At 50.0% G+C, this 20,512-nt stretch overlaps 1 protein-coding gene across 2 annotated transcripts; it reads left to right on the plus strand.

The window, feature by feature from the left end:
* Positions 1 to 36: 36 nt before the first annotated feature.
* vcanb (versican b) lies at positions 37 to 19,331 on the plus strand. Of its 2 annotated transcripts, XM_080477603.1 has the most exons (16): positions 37 to 173; positions 3,280 to 3,345; positions 3,725 to 4,189; positions 5,158 to 5,332; positions 5,406 to 5,533; positions 5,609 to 5,905; positions 6,696 to 7,232; positions 7,369 to 7,535; positions 7,643 to 8,927; positions 9,661 to 9,774; positions 9,872 to 9,985; positions 13,478 to 13,636; positions 13,964 to 14,046; positions 14,700 to 14,844; positions 15,485 to 15,667; positions 16,480 to 19,331. In XM_080477603.1, exons 2-16 carry the CDS (start codon positions 3,291 to 3,293, stop codon positions 16,683 to 16,685), a joined length of 4,113 nt encoding a protein of 1,370 aa, XP_080333729.1. In that variant the 5' UTR covers positions 37 to 173; positions 3,280 to 3,290; the 3' UTR covers positions 16,686 to 19,331. The 2 variants fall into 2 exon arrangements, with proteins under 2 accessions (XP_080333729.1, XP_080333730.1); XM_080477604.1 differs by lacking the exons at positions 9,661 to 9,774; positions 9,872 to 9,985.
* Positions 19,332 to 20,512: the final 1,181 nt, after the last annotated feature.

Raw genomic sequence — 20,512 nt, forward strand, 5'->3', positions numbered from 1 at the left:
GGACCATAAAGTGTGTAAAGTGGATTTGAACTTGCAGCCGGTGCAGAGCAGCAGCAGGAGAAGGAGGAGGAGGAGGAACAGTTCGAGCAGCAGAGGGAGGAACAGCAGAGGAACCTTTTCTCCTCCAACTCTTTAGACAAACTTCTGAACTTTTCCTCTGGAACATCTGGAAGGTAACGAGGCTCTTCGGGGTCTGGGCGCACTGTGCGGGGCAGATGGGTGTGTGCGTGGCTCTGCGGGGCAGATGGGTGTGTGCGGTCAACGTGCGGGTCTTTTTCTGCAGTCTGCGGGTCTGTGCTGTCTTTCTACAATATGTTTGCGGTTTGTTTGCGGGTCTCTGCGGCGTGTCCGAGTCCAGGGATGTGCTGTGCGTTTGCGGGTCTCTGCGGAGCGGGTGGTCTCTGCGCGTCTATTTGTGGTGTGTGTGCGGGTGTGTCTACGGTGTGTGCGGTCACTTTGCGGGTCTATTTGCGGTGTGTGCGCTGTGTGCGGGTGTTTCTACGGTGTGTGCGGTCTCTTTGCGGTGTGTGCGGTTACTTTGCGGGTCTATTTGCGCTGTGTGCGGGTGTTTCTACGGTGTGTGCGGTCTCATTGCGGTGCAGCCCCGCAGTGTGTCTGATGTTCCCACACTGATAATCTGTGATGAGTCTCGGCCATAACCTCGCGCCACCTCTGCGTGCACGCGCACGCGTACGTCACGGAGCTGCGCGCTCCCTCTCTGAAACTGCGCAAAAAATCAAAATCAAAACCAAAATCTGTAAGTTCGTGAGCGCGTGGAGAGTGAAACAGTGAACGTGCTGGAAATGAGGCGAGGAAGTTGGTTTTCACGGAGGCACTTGAATGCAACACGTCTGCTTCAATTTCTGGATGAAGTCTTTGAGACAATTCTGAGACATGAAGAGAAAAGTCCTTTTAAAAGTAAAGATTTCTCACTAGACTATTCTGAAATACATATTTAGATGAGTCCAGTGTGTTTCAAGGACCCCCCCCCTCCCCGGACTCTGAGATCTGATTGGCTGAAACATCACTGTGACGACAAACACCTGAGGACACGCCCAGAAAAACAACAACACAGGACCGTTTCTCTAATCTGGGTTTTATAAAGTGTTTTATTGCATTTTTATTATATTTTAATATTTGTTTTATCATTATGATTCCAGTGATGTGTGTTTGTTATATTTCAGACAAGTAAAGGCCTCTTCATCCTCCTTAAGAAGAAGAAGAAAGTTCGGCAGTGCAGCTAAATGACGTCATTTCCTTCTTCCAGCTCCTTCTGGCCGAAGGAATTAGTTTGGGCCGTTCCAACCGTCCTGGCCGAACTATGTAGGAGCTGCTCTGCTGAAACTTCTGCTCTGCCGTGTTCCAGTTCGCTCATGACTATCAGTCATATTTTAATCATATTTAGTTTGTAACAGCGCTACTGTGAGCGCCGCAGCTCGTTAAAATGTCAGAGTGCAGGTTGACGTGATGCACCTGAACGCATCACCAACAGCTGTCAGCTCCTGTTAGAACCAGATCAACATGGCGATCAGACAAAAACTCTCTTTATTACTGAAACAGTTCAGAGAAATGTGTTTCTGAAAGCTCTGGAGGACAGAAATAAACTGTGGATTGAAAAGTTTAAACGCCGCATCACAGACGTGTGGCTGCTGCGAGGGGGCGTGGCCTGCTGTGAGGGGGCGTGACCTGCTGTGAGGGGGCGTGGTCTGTGAGTTCGGCAGCTTCTTATCGGAGTATGAACAGTCACCTAAAGGCCCCTACATCCTCCCTTTTTGAACCCATAAGAACAAGAAGAAAATTCGGCAGTGACGTCATTTCGGCAGGACTGTTCATTCTCGGATAAGAAGCTGCCGAACTCGCAGGCCACGCCCCCTCGCAGCAGGCCACGCCCCCTCGCAGCAGCCACACGTCTGTGATGCGGCGTTTAAACTTTTCAATCCACAGTTTATTTCTGTCCTCCAGAGCTTTCAGAAACACATTTCTCTGAACTGTTTCAGTAATAAAGAGACTTTTTGTCTGATCGCCATGTTGGTCTGGTTCTAACAGGAGCTGACAGCTGTTGGTGATGCGTTCAGGTGCATCACGTCAACCTGCACTCTGACATTTTAACGAGCTGCGGCGCTCACAGTAGCGCTGTTACAAACTAAATATGATTAAAATATGACTGATAGTCATGAGCGAACTGGAACACGGCAGAGCAGAAGTTTCAGCAGAGCAGCTCCTACATAGTTCGGCCAGGACGGTTGGAACGGCCCAAACTAATTCCTTCGGCCAGAAGGAGCTGGAAGAAGGAATTGATGTCATTTAGCTGCACTGCCGAACTTTCTTCTTCTTCTTAAGGAGGATGAAGAGGCCTTTAGGTTTCGGAAATGACAAGTTTTGAGAAAGCAGTTGTGTGTTTGAGGTTTTACTTTAGTCCAGAAAACAACCTGCTGTCATCCAGTAAATCAATCAGTTACTGTCTCTTTAATGGTTTTACAGCCTCGGTCACTTCTTCTCTCGTCGCCAGAAACACTTTGTGACAGTTTACGATCAAACAGGAAACACGGTGAAACTTCGTGAAAGTTTTTGATCAAACAGGAAACACATTGAAACTTTCTAAAAGTTTACGGTCGCCTTTTTGGATGGAATTTTCCAAAATTATTCGGACAATATTTATGAAAGACATTCCGTTGGATTTGCCTCCTGATAACTTCTCCTTTAAGGATAAATTTCCGTTTCAGATATTTCGTGCCGAAATTACAAGAAAGTGGTTGAAACTAGAAAAACCAACAGTGGACGAGTGGATTGATGTTATTTTTGATGTTTTTAAGATGGAAAGAAATACATTCGCCATAAGACTGCAACAAAACGTGTTTTTGAAAAGATGGGAAAGACGGATCAAGTCTATAGAACCAGAGAGGCCGTCTGATGTGACCGGTGGTTCCTTCCTCACGTTCTGGTCAGCTTCACTTCTGATCAAAGCTTTTCTGTTTATTTTCATATTTTAATCCCCGTGGTTCCCCGTGGTTCCCCGTGGTTCCCCGTGGTTCCCCGTGGTCCCTGTTCTAGGTATTTAGTGGTGAGATTCTAGTGGAAGGACCAATCGTTCATGTACTATTTAGACAGGTTGTGTCGTGTCGAGGAGATTCTAATGTCGTGTCCAGATGAATCCTAAAGCCAAAATGTTATGAGGAGGATTTTCTGAACCATGAAAATACCAAGAAAATAAGAATTGTAAAAAAAAACCACGCTGATCGTTTCTAAAAGTGTTTTTTCATCAGAGTTGTTTCTCCTCAGATTGTTTGAAGATGATCGTCTTCACGTGTCTGTTGAGTCTCTTCAGTCTGTGTGAAGCTCAGAGAGGTGAGACTCACTGATCCTCCTCTTCCTCCTCCGCCTCTTCCTCCTCATTCTCTTCTTCCTTCTCTTCTTCCTCCTCCTCCTCTTCCTCTTCCTTCTCCTCTCTTCCTCCTCTTCTTCCTCTTCCTCCTTCTTCTCTTCTTCCTCCTCTTCCTTCTCTTCTTCCTCCTCTCCTCTTCCTCATCCTTCTCCTCTCTTCCTCATCCTTCTCCTCTCTTCCTCTTTCTCCTCTTCCTTCTCCTCTCTTCCTCCTCTTCTTCCTCTTCCTCCTTCTTCTCTTCTTCCCACACTTCCTCTTCCTCTCCCTTCTCCTCTTCCTCCTCTTCCTCCTCCACCCGGTGGAGAACCAACTTGGATTTAAAACTCCATCTGTTCTCTGCAGCTCCAGAGACCTCCAGGCGCCCCCCGGTGGTGGGGTCTCTGGCGGGCCGGGCGGTGCTGCCCTGCCATTTCTCTATCGTGCCGGACCGCCCCCCCGGCGCCACCACGCTGGTTCCCGGCCCCACCCACACCCCGCCCCCTGGCCCCGCCCACACCCCGCCCCCTGGTCCCGCCCACACCCCGCCCCCTGGCCCCACCCACACCCCGGGCCCCGACCAGCAGCTCCGGATCAAGTGGACCCGGTTGGACGGGCCCGAGGAGACGGTGGTGCTGGTGGCGCAGGGCGGGGCGGTGAAGGTGGGCCAGGAGTTCAAAGGTCGCGTGTCGGTGCCCAGCCACCCGCGCTCGGTCGGAGACGCCTCGCTCACCGTGGTCCGGCTGAGGGCGAGCGACGCTGGCCTGTACCGCTGCGAGGTGATGCACGACATGGAGGACCAGCAGGACACGGTCAGCCTGAACGTCACCGGTGAGTCCACCTGCTGAACCAGACCCCTTAGTCCACCTGCTGAACCAGACCCCTTAGTCCACCTGCTGAACCAGATCCCTTAGTCAACCTGCTGAACCAGACCCCTTCGCCCACCTGCTGAACCAGACCCCTTAGTCCACCTTCTGAACCAGACCCCTTTGCGCACCTGCTGAACCAGACCCCTTATTCCACCTGCAGAACCAGATCCCCGACCCGTTAGTCTGGACCAGACCCGTACAAACTCTAACCAACTCATTGCATAACATTACTAATTACAGAGTTTTTTGTAAATGCAAAACTTTAATGACCCGTTGTCATGGAAACAAGGCCTTAGCACCAATGAGAAGGTGGGGGTGGTCATATTAATTAAAACATTTTTTATGACGGGGTAGGAACAGTGAAAGAGAAGACAGACATGGGGAGGGGGGATGTTAGACCACCAGGGCCACATGACCCTGAAGGTTCCTGATATTTCCTGTTCAGAACTGAAGACGTTTGAATCCAGAAGAAAACTGCAGTTTCTCGGACCGTTGGTTCAGATTTCTCTGAGCGGAGTCGGAGGATCTTCCTTCTCAGGCTTTTTCTCGTAAACTGAGGAGGACTCATTGTCCGACGACACAAAGACGTTTTCAGTCACAGACGTGGCCGTTCAGCTCTCAGCCTCGGTGGAAGTGGAGCGATGACAGTGATGACGATCAAGTTTCATCAGTCTGAGGAGGAGCTGTGGCGCCAGCAGGGGGCGCTTTTCTAATGTTTTCTGTAAATAAATAACTTCAGTAAAGAGAATAATATGATCATTTGAAAAAAAAGTTAATGTCTCTTGACATTTCATTTTTGATTTTATTTTATTTGAGCTGATTCTGGATATTCAAACGGATCTTTCAGGGTTTATTTAATATCATCCAATCACAGAGCAGCTCTCGTCCAGGTGCCTTCAGGTGTGTTGACCTTCTTCTCTCCGCCTGCAGGTGTCGTCTTTCACTACCGAGCGAACACCAGCCGCTACACACTGGATTTCCCCGCCGCCGCCGAAGCGTGCCGTGCCGCGGATGCCGCCATCGCCACGCCCGAGCAGCTGAGCGCCGCTTACGAGGACGGATTCGACCACTGCGACGCCGGCTGGCTCGCAGACCAGTCGGTCCGGTACGTCCTCACCTGGTTACTCCAGTTTGTCGTCACCTGGTGGATGTCACCTGATGTCATATTTGTACCTCAGATATCCGATCGCCACGCCGCGTCCCGGCTGCGAGGGCGACCTCCTGAGCCGACCCGGTGTGAGAACCTACGGCGTCCGCAACGCCACAGAAAGATACGACGTGTACTGCTACGTGGACAAAATACACGGTAAAGACAAAAACCCAACTGCAGGCTCCGCCCCTTCCTGAGCGTCCCTTCACCTCATTGGTTGTCCGCCTGCAGGGGACGTCTTCTACCCGCCGTTGCTCGGAGACAAGCTCACCTGGCAGGAGGCCGTGGACGAGTGCCAGAGGCTGGACGCCGTGCTGGCGACGACCGGCCAGCTGTACGCCGCCTGGAGGGCGGGGCTTAACCGCTGCGACTATGGCTGGCTGTTGGACGCCAGCGTGCGCTACCCGGTCACCGTCCCGCGGCCGCAGTGCGGCGGCGGGCTACTCGGGGTTCGAACACTCTACAAGTACGAGAACCAGACAGGATTTCCCGACAGGAGCCAACGACACGGAGCGTTCTGCTTCAAAGGTCAGAGAACCATAATGCTAATGCTAATGCTGATATCAATTCTCATTCTAATGCTAATGCTCAAACGAATGCTCATGCTTATGCTAACACTAATACTAATGCTTATTCTAATGCTCACACTAAAACCAATGTGTATCCGAACACTAATGGCCATGCTTATGCTAACACTAATGCTAATGCTAACGATAATGCTAATAATTAAAAAAAAATTGAAAGGAAACAATTAAGATTAACCAAAAATAGTGGCTAAAGTTACAAACTAATGAACTGAAACAAAGTAAAACAAACAAAAACAATTGAATAAATAAATAAATAGTAGAGACACCGCGAGGTGTTCGGGGTCTTTCTGCAGTCGGAGAAATGAGCTTCACCGTATAGGTTAAATGTTTTTATCAGGTGTGTGTGTGTGTGTGTGTGTGTGTGTGTGTGTGTGTGTGTGTGTGTGTGTGTGTGTGTGTGTGTGTGTGTGTGTGTGTGTGTGTGTGTGTGTGTGTGTGTGTGTGTGTGTGTGTGTGTGTGTGTGTGTGTGTGTGTGTGTGTGTGTGTGTGTGTCAGTAAATACTGGGAGGATGACGAGTGGAAAATAAAACGTTTTTAAGAGAGAAACAGACGGAACCCCATCTGCAACTATAACACACTCATGTATATGTACACACACACACACACACACACACACACACACACACACACACACACACACACACACACACACACACACACACACACACACACACACTATGCTCTCTGTATCTTTGGTTCTCAGCAGGTTTTTTTGAATCTTGTCTTCCAGCTAAACTTCCAGAACTCTCCTCAATGATTACTACCCCCCACTCCCCCATCGAGAGCACCCGGCTGGGCCTGGCCTCCCCCCACACCACGGCCCCGCCGGCCCCCGACACCACAATGGACGACTATGATGTGCGAGACTTTGACGGCGTCCCCGGCGTGGAGTCGGTCCCGATGCGAGGAGACGCTCTGGTCCCCCTGGAACTGCCCCCCCTACCCACCCTGCGCCCGCGGCCAGGGCGCCTGGACATCTCCCATGACGGTGAGGACGACGCCGCTCAGGTTGTATCGGGCCGCGGCGAGGAAGGCGGATCCGGCAGCGTGGCCCCCAACGCCAACTCAGTCACTCCGGAGCCAGGGGTCCCGGCGGGGACCGCGGCACACGGCCTGCAGACAGCCGTGGTCTTTAAAGAAGACGTCGTTCTGAGGGCTTTGCCGACCGTTGATCTCGAGCAGTCCGGCGCTGCTTCTGTTGGACACGCATCAGGTGTCTCGCCGGTCCACATTATCGTGGTCAATGTGCACAGCGACAACCAGTCAGGTGACCTCTTCACAGACCAGATTACACCAGATTAAGAATCTTTACAGACCAGATGAAAAGTCTTTCCAGACCAGATTAAGAGTCTTTCCAGGCCAGATTAAGATTATTGAAACTTTGTCCCTGGTTGTGTCTCCAGTCGATCACGTCCTGAGCTTCTTGAACCAGCCGGTTAACAAGTCCCAGTCTCACTTCCCGTTCCTCGCTGACCTGTCCAAGCTGACCGACAGCCTGGACTTCAGTCCCGTCGAGCCGTCGCCCATTGACCTTCCTCAGACCATCAGCTTCGTCAATGGAAAACACGAGGTAATGCACCGTTGCCGTGCAAACAGACTCCCAAATGCTACACAATTTTTAGTGTTTTCACTCTGAGATGCTGTACCTCCGGTGAACAAGGATTCTCATCCACTCAGGTGACGTTCGAGCCGGAGGAGCCGGAGGAGGCGCGAGGAGATCAGTTCGAGACAGCCACCCCGGTCCAGGTGGAGGAGGTGTTGGTGGAGGAGGAGGCCATTGTGCCTCCCTTCGACGACGGTGCCATAGAAATCTCCACAGACGATACGCCTGCGGGAGGAGCCAGCGATTCGACCGATGGGGAAACTCTCCCCGACGTCTTCACCAACTCTGACAAACTCTCCACGAAAGGTCGGTCGGAAACCGTCACGGCTGCCTCACTGCAGAAAACTTCCACCGATCCATCCGACCAACTCCTTCCTGACGGCGTCTCAACCTACGAAGACATGGAGGGCTCGGCTCGCCGCCCCGCAGGCCACCAGGGTGGCGCCACACAGGAGGGCTCAACAGATGGAGCTCCGCCCACCCCGGCCGCCAGCCGCCTGTTTGGAGAGGTGACCGATGAGACGGAGCTCGGTGGGACGGAGTCTCCCACTATGATCCCGGACACAAAGTCCAGTCAGACCGCCGCAGCCGCCATGCAGACAGAGGACTCTGAAGGATCCGCCTCCGGGGAGGACGAGGCTTCGGGGCAGGAACCCCGGGAGACGCCTGGTCAAAGCAGTACGCCGGCACTAGTGAACCACCCACTTCACACCCAGAAGCCCCGCCCCTCCGCAGGCAGCCAGGTCACCGAAGGGCCCGTCGTTTCCCCGTCAGACCCAGAGACCGGTTCAGGGGCAGAGCAGCAGCCCGGTGATGCTGAAGCTGAAGAGCCGACCGTTCAACCAACTCGGTCGGGTGGTCCGGGCGGCCTTCAGGGGGAGGCGGCTGTTCAACCGACTGCGGCTGCTGTGGCGTTTAGAGACGAAACCACAACCGCAGAGAGTCTGACAGTCAAACCCTCCAACTATCAGTCACTCGCTCAGCATCCCACCAAGCCTCCAAGCTCCACCTCCACCGAGCTCCCCATCAACTACACCCAGCACTCCACCTCTACCGAGCTCACTGTCAACCACACCCAGGGATTCACCACGAGCTCCACGCAGACCGCCGTCCGGACCACTCGCTCTGCCACCTCGCCCCTCTACACCTTCGATGGGAGCACTCGGTCAGTCCCTCAGTGGGCTCTGGTCCCCGACCCGGCCGCCACCGCTCTGCCCGACGAGTACTACGGAGAATACGACAGAGAGATACCTACTTTACTGGAGTCCCATCCTTGGATGCCCGAAAACACACCAGAGACCCCGGAGACCAGCACCGACTCATCTCTTCCTGTGGTGGCGAGCACAGTGGACATCAGCGGTACGTGAAGGATGTTTTGGGTTTTCCCGAACTCGTCTGGTGGTAACGAGAGCAAATTACAGACGTGTTACTTTCTTCTTTCAGGTAGAAAATAGGGAAATACACATACTTGTAACTGGATACTTGGTGATGTACTCCCAAGCAGATTTTTCCGGAAGTCTGACTCCACCTGCTCTGTTTGCGACGTCAGCGGATCTGATTTAGTGGAGTTTCAGGAAATGTTGGAAATGACGTTGCGTCAGCAGACTGGTGGAGGTGACGTAGCATCGACACAGACTGGCAGTGACGTAGCATCGGCAGACTGATGGAGGTGACATAGAGTCGACACAGAGGCTGGTAGAGGTGACGTAGCATTGGCAGACTGGTGGAGGTGACGTAGCATTGACACAGAGACTGGTGAAGGTGACTTAGCATCGACACTGAGGCTGGTGGAGGAGATTCATGGCCTTCGCATATCATTTGCACATGAAGTATGAATTTTGCTGTTTGATATATAATAAGTACTCATATCGGTCCTGTGTGTTGGCAAGTAGCTAATGGTTAGTACTCGTACTCGTCCTTTAAAAGGTGTCGTCTGTGCGTCTGACCTCTGACCTTCGCCTGGACTCGAGTCTACTGACCACATTTTAAGGATGTAAAGTACAAAAGTTTGGATAAACTGAGTTCTGCACTTTACTTTTCTTTGATAAATCTGATGACTGTACCTCCAACGTGTGCGTGTGCGTGTGTGTAGATCTGCTGCCGTGCTCCAGCAGTGTGTGTCATAACGGAGGCTCCTGCTACAGGGGGGGGCACCAGCAGGTGTGTGTGTGTCGGCCGGGGTTCGGTGGTTCTCTGTGTGAGCGAGGTGAGTCCGGCCGCTCGCCGCCGTTCTTCTTGTGGACTAAAGGTTAAATCTGATGACGTGTTTTCACCTGGGACGTCGTCGTGTTTTGTGTCTGCAGACGTTGACGAGTGCCACTCCAACCCGTGTCTCAACGGCGCCACCTGTGTGGACGGAGTCAACTCTTTCAGCTGCCTCTGTCTGCCCAGCTACTCTGGAGAGCTCTGCCAGCAAGGTCGGCACAAAAACCACCTCCAACAGGGGGCGTTAAGAGTCCACCTCCACCAGGGGGCGTTAAGAGTCCACCTCCACCAGAGGGCATTAAGAATGCACCTCCACTAGGGGGCGTTAAGAGTCCACCTCCACCAGGGGGCGTTAAGAGTGCACCTCCACCAGGGGGCGTTAAGAGTCCACCTCCACCAGGGGGCGTTAGGAGTGCACCTCCACCAGGGGGTGTTAGGAGTCCACCTCCACCAGGGGGCGTTAGGAGTCCACCTCCACCAGGGGGCGTTAAGAGTCCACCTCCACCAGGGGGCGTTAAGAGTCCACCTCCACCTGGGGGCGTTAGGAGTCCACCTCCACCTGGGGGCGTTAGGAGTCCACCTCCGCCTGGGGGCGTTAGGAGTCCACCTCCACCTGGGGGCGTTAGGAGTCCACCTCCACCAGGGGGCGTTAAGAGTCCACCTCCACCAGGGGGCGTTAGGAGTCCACCTCCACCAGGGGGCGTTAGGAGTCCACCTCCACCAGGGGGTTTAAATATTGATAAGAAAGTGGGACAGTTCAGACTAAAGTTTGGATTTTGGGTGTAAAGTAATTTAAAGGCTTAAAAATCACTTGAAACTGGTAAAAAGTTGTGAAAAGTTCTTGTTCACAGCTGCAGATGTTCCAGATGTGCCTTCTTGCAGTTAAGACGCGTTATGGTAACTGGTGACGGCGTGTGCTTACGTCTGTGTGACGAGGCCAACTGTGTGTGAAGTGAAAGTGTGTGTGTTGTTGTGAGGAGGTCTGGGGAACATGTGAGCTCACAGGTAAACAGAGCGAGTCCTCGCCGGGGCGTCGCCTCCGCTGCAGATTAGTTCCAGCCTCTGGTCCAATTCCTGGGTCATGACTCAGCAGCTCGGAGCCTCGGAGGACTCAGCTTTTCCATCAGGCTCCGGAACGTCACCGGTCTGGAAGCAGAAACTGCACGGCGGCGTTTTGGAGACAAGCTCACGTTCCTGCTGGAACCCTCAGATGTTGGCCGGGACGCCAACAAGTTTACGAGGCGGCGAATCAGTTTTCACTCAGTAAAGATCCGTCGTTAAACAGCTGCTGCGACTTCGGTAGCTTTGTTTTGATACGACCGCCGATGAAAACATGAAACCGTGTGTCAGAGACGAAACAACATAGACGGCGATAAGGTCTGTCACAGTGACACACAACATAATGTGCCGTCAATGTTTTTAGTACTTTTCTGCACCAAAACTACAATTTTAATAAGAGTAGAAGAAGAACACTCTAAAGCGCCGTAGTGTTGATGATGACAGTGATGAAGATTAAAGCGCACAAAGTAAATCTAATCTAAATGTAATGAACTCATGAAACGGAGACGCCGGCAAAAGGGAAAGCTGAGAACAAAAGTTAAAACACAGAGAAAGTTCAAATATTGATGGAAAAGTTGAAACACTAGGAATAAAGCTGGAACACCGAGGCCCCGCCCACACCATGTAACCATGGTTACTGTCTGATCATCCAAACGACACTTCAGGAGCTTGAAAAGGTTTTATTTTAAAACGTGTTCCAGAGTGGAGGAATTAGAAAACGCCGCCTCAGCTTTGACGTGTGGACGGACAAGACGCACATTAGCAGAAAACGATGATGTCATGGCCCCACCTCTCAACCTATAACCCCGCCTCCCTCTCCGTGACGTCATTAACACCACCAACATGGCGGACTACCTGCTCCAGGTGGAGCTGCAGGAGCTGCTGATGCTCGTCGCTTTAATAAGGACACATGCTGGATTTGTCCTTTTCTACGTTGTTTGTCTTCTTCCCTGTTTCTGCTGTATTTCTGTGGCAGCGTTACAGTGCCACCTATAGGCCTGGCAGGTGTACTACACCGTGTTGAGGAGCTTTCACGGTGTCGTGGTGACGATGGTTCCTGAGTGGACAGGGACATTTTTAGAATGACGGCCAAAGATGATGTTTTGGATGGTGTGGACAGGGACGGAGTGCTTCACCAATTGCTTTACTGGTTCTGGATAAATTTGAAGTATTTTTTAAATGATTGTCATGTTTTATACTCTATATTTTATGCTTGTGTTTGCTTTCGGAAGGTTGTTGGACTAGTTTTCAGTTGAATTTGCATCCAGGACGGTTCGGCTCTGACTGAAAGACTCTGGTTAAATAGTCTCTGTGATCTTTTGGATTTTTTGTTCGGACATTTCACAGTTTGAGCAGAAACGTTTTGAGACATAAGAGCAGTGAAATCCCTGTGACTTTCTGTTTCCTGGAGCATGGAATCGGCGGAGGGGGAATCCCAGCGTGCAGGGTGGATCCGTGTGAAGGGTTACAGGTCCAGTGCAGCGTTTTGCTGATGCTGTTATGTTTCCCTCCCTGATGCCTGCAGGAGCAGCACAGACACAGCTGTCCTCCTGCGGCGCTCCTCCAGTGGAAAGAAAAAAAGAAAAACACATAATTGCTCCATTATTTTGCCAGAAAAGCTTTTGCAGCTGTGCGGCAGTGAATCAGCGAACGACCAACTCAGCGAGCCACCCCGCGCCCCCCCGGAGCTGAAGGAGGCTCCGGCCCGGCGTCCATCAGCAGAACTCACCTGACCCTCCACCTGGAGGGCGGGGCCTGAGGAAGACCAGGCTGCCCGACGAAGGCTGACGCCATCTTTCGATCATCAACAGCGTGTTGGCTCTAATCTGAAGCTCTGATACAAACCAGGACTTTGTTCCCCACAGCCAGTGTGTGTGTGTGTGTGTGTGTGTGTGTGTGTGTGTGTGTGTGTGTGTGTGTGTGTGTGTGTGTGTGTGTGTGTGTGTGTGTGTGTGTGTGTGTGTGTGTGTGTGTGTGTGTGCTGTTTAAGAGGTCCAACTGTGAGCTGTTGAGCTGCTCAGAGGAGCTTTTATTCTGCGGCCGGACGGCGGCTGGCCCAAGTCGCTCTCAGAAATGGAGCAAATAGACGCTGCTGTTTGCTGGTTGTGGGGAAACAAAGCGGGCAGCAGCTGCGGCGGCGGCGGTAGCGTGGCGCGATGCGACGTGCTCCGCGCAATCAGAATGTGTAAATAAAGATCCTGTTCCAGAAGTTCTGCAGGTTCCTTCTGCTCCGTTTGTTCGGTTCTCGTCTGGGTTTTATTCTCGTGTTGCTCCTATTGAACGGCTGTTGTCAGTTTGTTGTGCTGTCAGAGGTCAGAGGTCAGAGGTCAGGTTTATGAGGCCCTCTAGTGGTGAGACTGATTATGCGCAAACTAGAAAACAAAGACGAGGCACAAAAAAAAAAGGACCAAAAATAAAAGACATTCTAGTTATTAACTCTTTAGCCCCTTGTTGTCTATTAGTCTTTTACACTGAGCGTCTGTCCCTCCAACCATCTGTCCCTCACTCCCTCACTCCCTCCCTCCATCCGTCCGGGAGGTCAGTCCCTCGGCTCCTTTAACCACGTATCTATTGAGTTATCAGGAATTCCACCGGTCGATGCTGACGATCCTTTCCGATGTGTTTCTCTCCCTCCATCTTTGCAGATATTGAGGTTTGTGGATTCGGCTGGCAGAAGTTCCAGTCTCACTGCTACCGCTACTTCACCCACCGTCGGACTTGGGACGCCGCGGAGAGGGAGTGTCGCATGCACGGAGCCCACCTAGCGAGCATCCTGTCGCAGGATGAGCAGATCTTCGTCAACCGTAAGCCCGCAATGTTTTCACGTCGGTACTCAGAAGGACAGAACGTCTTACCTTTCACTCAGAAAGTTAACCGGCTGACTGGCCAGCCTGGTTAGCCTTGTAATACCACTTTTCACCACCAGGTGATGTAGCGAGTCACTTTTCTTCTCTTCCTACAAAGTAGGGACTAATTAAAACATAAACCTTCATCATGAATACTTTCATCATGTCATTGAGTTTTGTTTCAATGCTAAACATCGGATGATTCAGAGACAGATTTGAGTTTTAAATTATATAAATAAGTAAATAAAATTGACTAATGAAAAGTTTCACGCCGTTTCCCTGCAGGTCTGGGGACGGATTATCAGTGGATCGGCCTCAACGACCGGATGTTCGAGAGAGACTTCAGATGGACAGACGGAAGGCCGATGGTAAGACACTGGAGGAGCTACTAGTGGGAGGAAGATGCTCTATAATCTGGATGTTAGAGGAGGAAGATGCTCTATATCAGGGGGTCTCACTTCCGGGCCTTGAGGGCCGGTGTCCTGCATGTTTTATCTCTCCCAGCTTCAGCACACCTCGATCTGATGATGATGTCATCGTCTGGCTTGTAAAAAATCCAAGTAACGAGGCCTGATTGGATTCAGGTGTGTCGCACCTGGGAGAACCCTAAAATATGGAGGACACCGACCCTCCAGGACCAGGATTGAGAACCCCTGCTCTATATCCTGGATGTTAGAGGAGGAAGATGCTCTATAATCTGATGTTATAGGAGGAAGATGCTGATATTAGAGTTGTTGTTGTAGCGTGTTCTGAGCTCTGATCCTCACACAAAGACTCCAAATGCACAAATTAAGAGTTTGTGCCTTTCCTCCTGTAGAAAGTTTCTGGCTATAGTCCACTCAGCAGCACCCCACTCTGGCTCCTCCCAGAAATACATAAATAGTAAAAAAAAAAAGGTTTCAGGCTCAGAAAAAACAAAGTTGATCATTTCTTTGTTTGAAACTTCCTTCCTTATTGGTGTTAATAATCACAGGATTCTTCGTTGGCTTCCATGTTTTCACGGTGAGTTTTCCTCCGACAGCAATATGACCACTGGAGGCCGAACCAGCCGGACAGCTTCTTCCAGTCCGGGGAGGACTGTGTGGTGATGATCTGGCACGAGGGCGGCCAGTGGAACGACGTGCCCTGCAACTACCACCTGACCTTCACCTGCAAGAAGGGAACAGGTACCAGCTAATGCTAACTGCCAACAGGCACCTGCGAATGCTAACTGCCAACAGGTACCTGCTAATGCTAACTGCCAACAGGTACCTGCTAATGCTAACTGCCAACAGGTACCAGCTAATGCTAACTGCCAACAAACACCTGCTAACGGTAAAAGATGAGAGCTAACAACTACAACCAACAGGTACCGGCTGGCACTAACTACTAATGCTAACTGCCAACAGGCGCCTGCTAACGGTAACAGATGAGAGCTAACAACTACAACCAACAGGTACCAGCTAATGCTAACTGCCAACAGGTACCTGCTAATGCTAACTGCCAACAGGCACCTGCTAACGGTAACAGATGAGAGCTAACAACTACAACCAACAGGTACCAGCTGGCACTAACTACTAATGCTAACCGCAAACAGCAAACGCCGTAGCATATTTTAATGAGACAAATTTTTCCACCACTAGATGGCGTGTCGAGTCATGAAAGGTGCAACAGGAAGAAATTAAACATAAAATATCTGAAATTGGTGCGAAAATGACTCAACACTGCCCCCAGTGTACAACAGAGGAATAAACTGATTCGAAAGTCTTTTTCTCCGAGTGTGTCGACGTCGTATTGGTGTCTTATATGTTTGGTCTCCTGGTTCAGTGTCGTGCGGCCAGCCGCCCGAGGTGACGGACGCTCGAGTGTTTGGGGCCAGGAAGTCTCGTTACGAGGTCAACACGCTGCTCCGCTACCACTGCGAGAAGGGCTTCATCCAGAGACACGCCCCCACCATCCGCTGCCGCGCTAACGGCCAATGGGATGCACCTAAAGTCAGCTGTACGACTCGTGAGTGTCTGAGCACAAGGGGGGGGGGGGGGGGGGGGGGGGGGGGGGGTCAGACAAAGCAGTCGTCAGCTGATGTTGTCACGTCTCCAGTCCCCCGAAAATTGTCTTTAAATCAATTCTTAAAATTTATTTGGGAAAAAATCAAACATGGAGCTTCGTTCTGACCCTGTTTAGTCCTGCAACTTCCTCTCGTGAGGTTTTGACGGGGCGGATATTGACTGGCCACAGGAACTGTCAATCATGACAGTAGCATAGCGGTAGCATAGCGGTCCTTCGCTCACATGTAAAATAAAAATGATGGTTGAGCGTAAATCACATGGAGGTCAAAGGTTATACTAGTTCTGTTAGCGGCTATCCGCTGGTGGCTAATCCCTTAAAACATGATTTTTGGTGTTGGACCTCAGTTGAAACTGAAAATCCAGAGTTTAAAAGTGTTTATTTTTTATTTCTTTTTGGGCTCTTTTGGTTCAAATCAGAATAACTTACAATTGCTAACCGCTAGCCGCAGCTAACCGCTACATCTCACAGAGGTAGTTAATGATATTAGCCTCCTCTGTTGACGGCAGTCCTAATATTCTGTTTTGGAGTACGCCCCCTTGTGGACGATTCTGGTTTAAACAAAGAGCACATAGAAAAAAACTGACCGCTTTAATACTCCAGAATTTCAGTTTCCACTGAGGTCCAACACCAAGAATCAAGTTTTAATGAGGAAACAAGGGCTTAACGGTGACGACTCCATTAACGACAGAAATAATGACGCTGTTTCGTTTGTGGGCCGCGACACGTCGTTCACCGTCTGTTTCTGTCCTCAGCTGCCTCCTACCACCGGGCAGTGAGCGTTCGTCGTCAGAGGGAGAAACAAAACCAGGACGTCCACGTCCACCACAGCCAGACTCCAGAGAACCAGGACCAGGACCAGGACCTGCTGCAGAGCCTGTGGAGCCCATTCCAGAGGAAAGTCCAGCACCTGCTGATGGAGAAGAAACAGACCCGCTCTCGGGGACAGACGGGACACTGACAGGCGGGTTTTCTCAGCGGTGGCAGTCCGGAGGCGGCTGTCGACAGGTGACGGCGTCGTCACCCTGAACTGATCATCACTTCTCCCTCTGGGACGACGTTCCACCACCAAGAACAATTCCGTTTCATCCGACGGCCATTTTGTTTCCTCCACAGTGCTGCAATCCTCACATCACTGACTCACCTGCTCTGATTTCACCTGCAGTTTACCGTTCCTCCTGTAGGGGGCCATTTAGTCCACATCACATCACGACTTCCACATTTATGCTTTAGCATGATGTTAAAAACAAACGTGTGGCAGCGACAAATTGTCTCCTGTTACTACGGTTAATATTTGTAAGAAGTCTGAAAAGACCCGAGCGCCTGTTGGTGGCTGTAGGTAAAAGTTCCTCTTTATTTATGTTTGAAAAGTCCGTCTGAAGCTTGTTTCCATGACAACCATTTCAACTGAAAACTCAAAACTTTTGTAGCATTTCGAGGTCCGTGTACACGATAATGGTGACAACTTTTTGAAAATACCCAGACTCCGTGGAAATGTGGGACACACTTTCTGGAAACACTCTGGTTCTGCCTCCGCTGGAACTTAGATGGACAATATGGCCTCGTTTCCACTGCACAGTACGATTCAGTAAAGCAAAGCGCACCCAGACGCGACTCTTTTTCGTGGTTTCCACCTCATAATGTAGGCGGGGTTAGAACGACGTAGTTATGTGACGTCATCACTACGTGACCGGAGTTGTGTTGTTGCTCAGAAGGCGGAGCTACAGCTCGGGAGGCGGAGCTACAGCTCAGAAGGCGGAGCTGCAGTCATGAGCCTCGTTCTCTGTGACACAGTGAAAACCTTGTCATTGTGATCAGCAGCATCCAGCTCCTGCTGAAGCTCCTCCTCTCCTGTTACTGAGAGGAGTGTCTGCACCTCATCTGAACACCAGGGGGCAGCGTAGTGCCACATTTCAATAAACCAGTTCACTAAACAACCAGTGAGCACAAAGCGGCGTAACAACGGAGGGTTTATATGCCGAGGAGATATTTAAATATTACTGCTGCTCCAGAGTGACGATCGTCACTGACCAATCAGCAGACGGCTGCATTGTAGCTCCGCCTTCTGGAACCATACTGATGTGCGAGCTGCCACAACAGAGCTTTCTTTACCATCCACAACTTTGTCAATGCGAACGCAGGAAAACCTGTAGCGTATTGTAGCGGCGCGTACGGCACAGTGGAAACAAAGCTTACAAACACTGTTTCCCCCGTGGTGTAGTGACTCCCAGTCTATATTCTCCTGGACTTGGTACTTTTATTTTGACAGTCACTGTAATAACAATCCAATTTAATAGTTTTATTTTGACAGTCACCATAATAACAATCCAACTTGGTGGTTTTATTTTGACAGTCACCATAATAACAATCCAACTTGGTACTTTTATTTTGACAGTCACCATAATAACAATCCAACTTGGTACTTTTATTTTGACAGTCACCATAATAACAATCCAACTTGGTGCTCTGCCCACTAGAATGGTAATTTTCTCCTTATTAATGTTTAGAGGTCAGTGTTCTCTGCTGTGTGTGTGTGTGTGTGTGTGTGTGTGTGTGTGTGTGTGTGTGTGTGTGTGTGTGTGTGTGTGTGTGTGTGTGTGTGTGTGTGTGTGTGTGTGTGTGTGTGTGTGTGTGTGTGTGTGTGTGTGTGTGTGTGTGTGTGCTTTCAGTACTAAATCTAACAACAGCACCAACTAGTGGCCCAACATGAGAACTACATCTTTTTAAACAGACATCATTTTCAGAACGTTGTTGCCTAAACATGAAACCTTTTTTAAACTAAATTGCCAAAACAATGAGTTCTCAGTGGAAATGTTGTCGTGGAAACGGAGTCTCAACATGTGTCACATTTATTCATTCAAAAACGATGAATGTTGTCGGGACGACTTCGCCAGCTCAAACAACGAAAACCAAACAAAAGCTTCTCAGCAGTGTGAGCACTTATCGTTAAAGTTTCATAAAGTGACACTAAAACTGAAACGTTGACGGTTTAATTTCCTACTTTTCCACGCGTGTTTTTACTCGTTTTTCACATTTTTGTACAAAAGTATTTGTGGTTAAAGGTTTGAAGCACACGAGCGGGACAGAGTTAACGATGGGATACATACGACTCTACGAAGTCTGAAGATTTTAACTTATTGATCCCGTCTGAACGGACGGAGATGTTTGCTGGCGGTTCAGCGGAACCGGAGCGTTGCTGTTTCTGGTGTTGTTCACAGATCCTCCTAGAGTCCGATGTCACAGGCTCCCGGTGTTTCCTGCGCCGTTACTACGGCCGCTAGTTTTACTGTCTGAGCTCGTTGTGTGAGGAAAACCAAAGGAATATGAAGCGTCCAGATGTTCCAGGTGTTTCTACGTTACACAGGGTGTGTTCTCCAGAGGGTTCCAGCTTCTTTACTGTCTCTGCTTCCTATTTAATGTAATTGTTCACGACTATATGTGTGTGATAATGGCTCTGTATCTGTGTGTGTGTGTGTGTGTGTGTGTGTGTGTGTGTGTGTGTGTGTGTGTGTGTGTGTGTGTGTGTGTGTGTGTGTGTGTGTGTGTGTGTGTGTGTGTGTGTGTGTGTGTGAGAGATAAGATGAGCTGTTAAAACACAACCTTCTGCACTCGTGTCTTTTATTTTTTTCTATTTTAACGTCCATTAGCCTCCAGTCATCTGGTCACGTTTTAAAAATGTCTTTAAGTTGCAGAGTAAAGTTCAGATATGAAGAAATGATCTTCAGAAACCAGGAATCTTCTTTGTTTTGACCGTTTTGTCAAAGGGAGATCTCAGGACGCACAGAAACACAACTTTCTGAAAAAACAATGAAACTAGAGCTACACTCGGTAGAGCGCAGACCTTCACCAACACCACATTTATCTGTGGAACCGAGTTAGCATTGCTAGCATGATAGCCGTTAGCTCATATAGATGCGAACTAGCCTGTCAGGTAGCTACATCACTGTGTGAAACACTGAGCGGGGAGCGTCTCCATGGCAACAGACGCTGATGTCCTCTGATCTCCTCCACTGCCTCTCTTGTCCACTTTGTATGGGACAGTTTTCACAGGTTTTGGGGATTTATTCAGAAACGTTTAGCTGGAAACGTCTCAAAATCTAATGGATCGGTCCTTGGATGATGACAAATCATCCCTGAAGATTTTATGCAAATTGGGTGAGTCTTTCTTGTGAAAAGTTGGTCAAATACATACATACAAACCAATAAATAAATACATGCAGATGGAAACAAAACCTTCTCGGCCAACCTTCATTGGTGAAGGTAACAATGGCAGAAACAAGACTTTGTGAAAACACTCAGGCTCAGATGGTCCTGGTCCTGGTCCTGGTCCTGGTCCTGGGCTCAATGGCCATGGTAACTAGTAGTTGTGCGCATGCTCAGTGCAACTTTTTGCAAATGCTCCGACTCCATCTCCATGGAAACAGGTGAATCTGCAACTTTTTGAAAACGATGCAGTTTCGCTTGAAACGTCGTGCAAACAGAGACTCAGAAATCTGAAGGAAGAATAAATTGCAGTAAATGGCAGCCTGATTCTGATATTTTAAAAAACGCTGACGATGTCTGAAAAAGCAGCAGCATAGAGAAAGTAGAAAGTCTTAGAAGAAGAAGAGAAATAAGAGTTTTACACCTGGGAGACACACACACACACACACACACACTATAATGTGTCTCTATTTGACAAATAAACTTATGTAAAAGCCACAAAAAAGGCATCCTGTAGCTCTGTGGCGCCCCCCAGAGGAGGCCCCGCCCCCCAGACTGAAACAGGCAAACCAACACGTCACCCTG

The sequence above is a fragment of the Lipophrys pholis genome (assembly GCF_963383615.2).
Source record: "Lipophrys pholis genome assembly, chromosome: 12".
In the NCBI taxonomy this organism is placed as follows: domain Eukaryota; kingdom Metazoa; phylum Chordata; class Actinopteri; order Blenniiformes; family Blenniidae; genus Lipophrys; species Lipophrys pholis.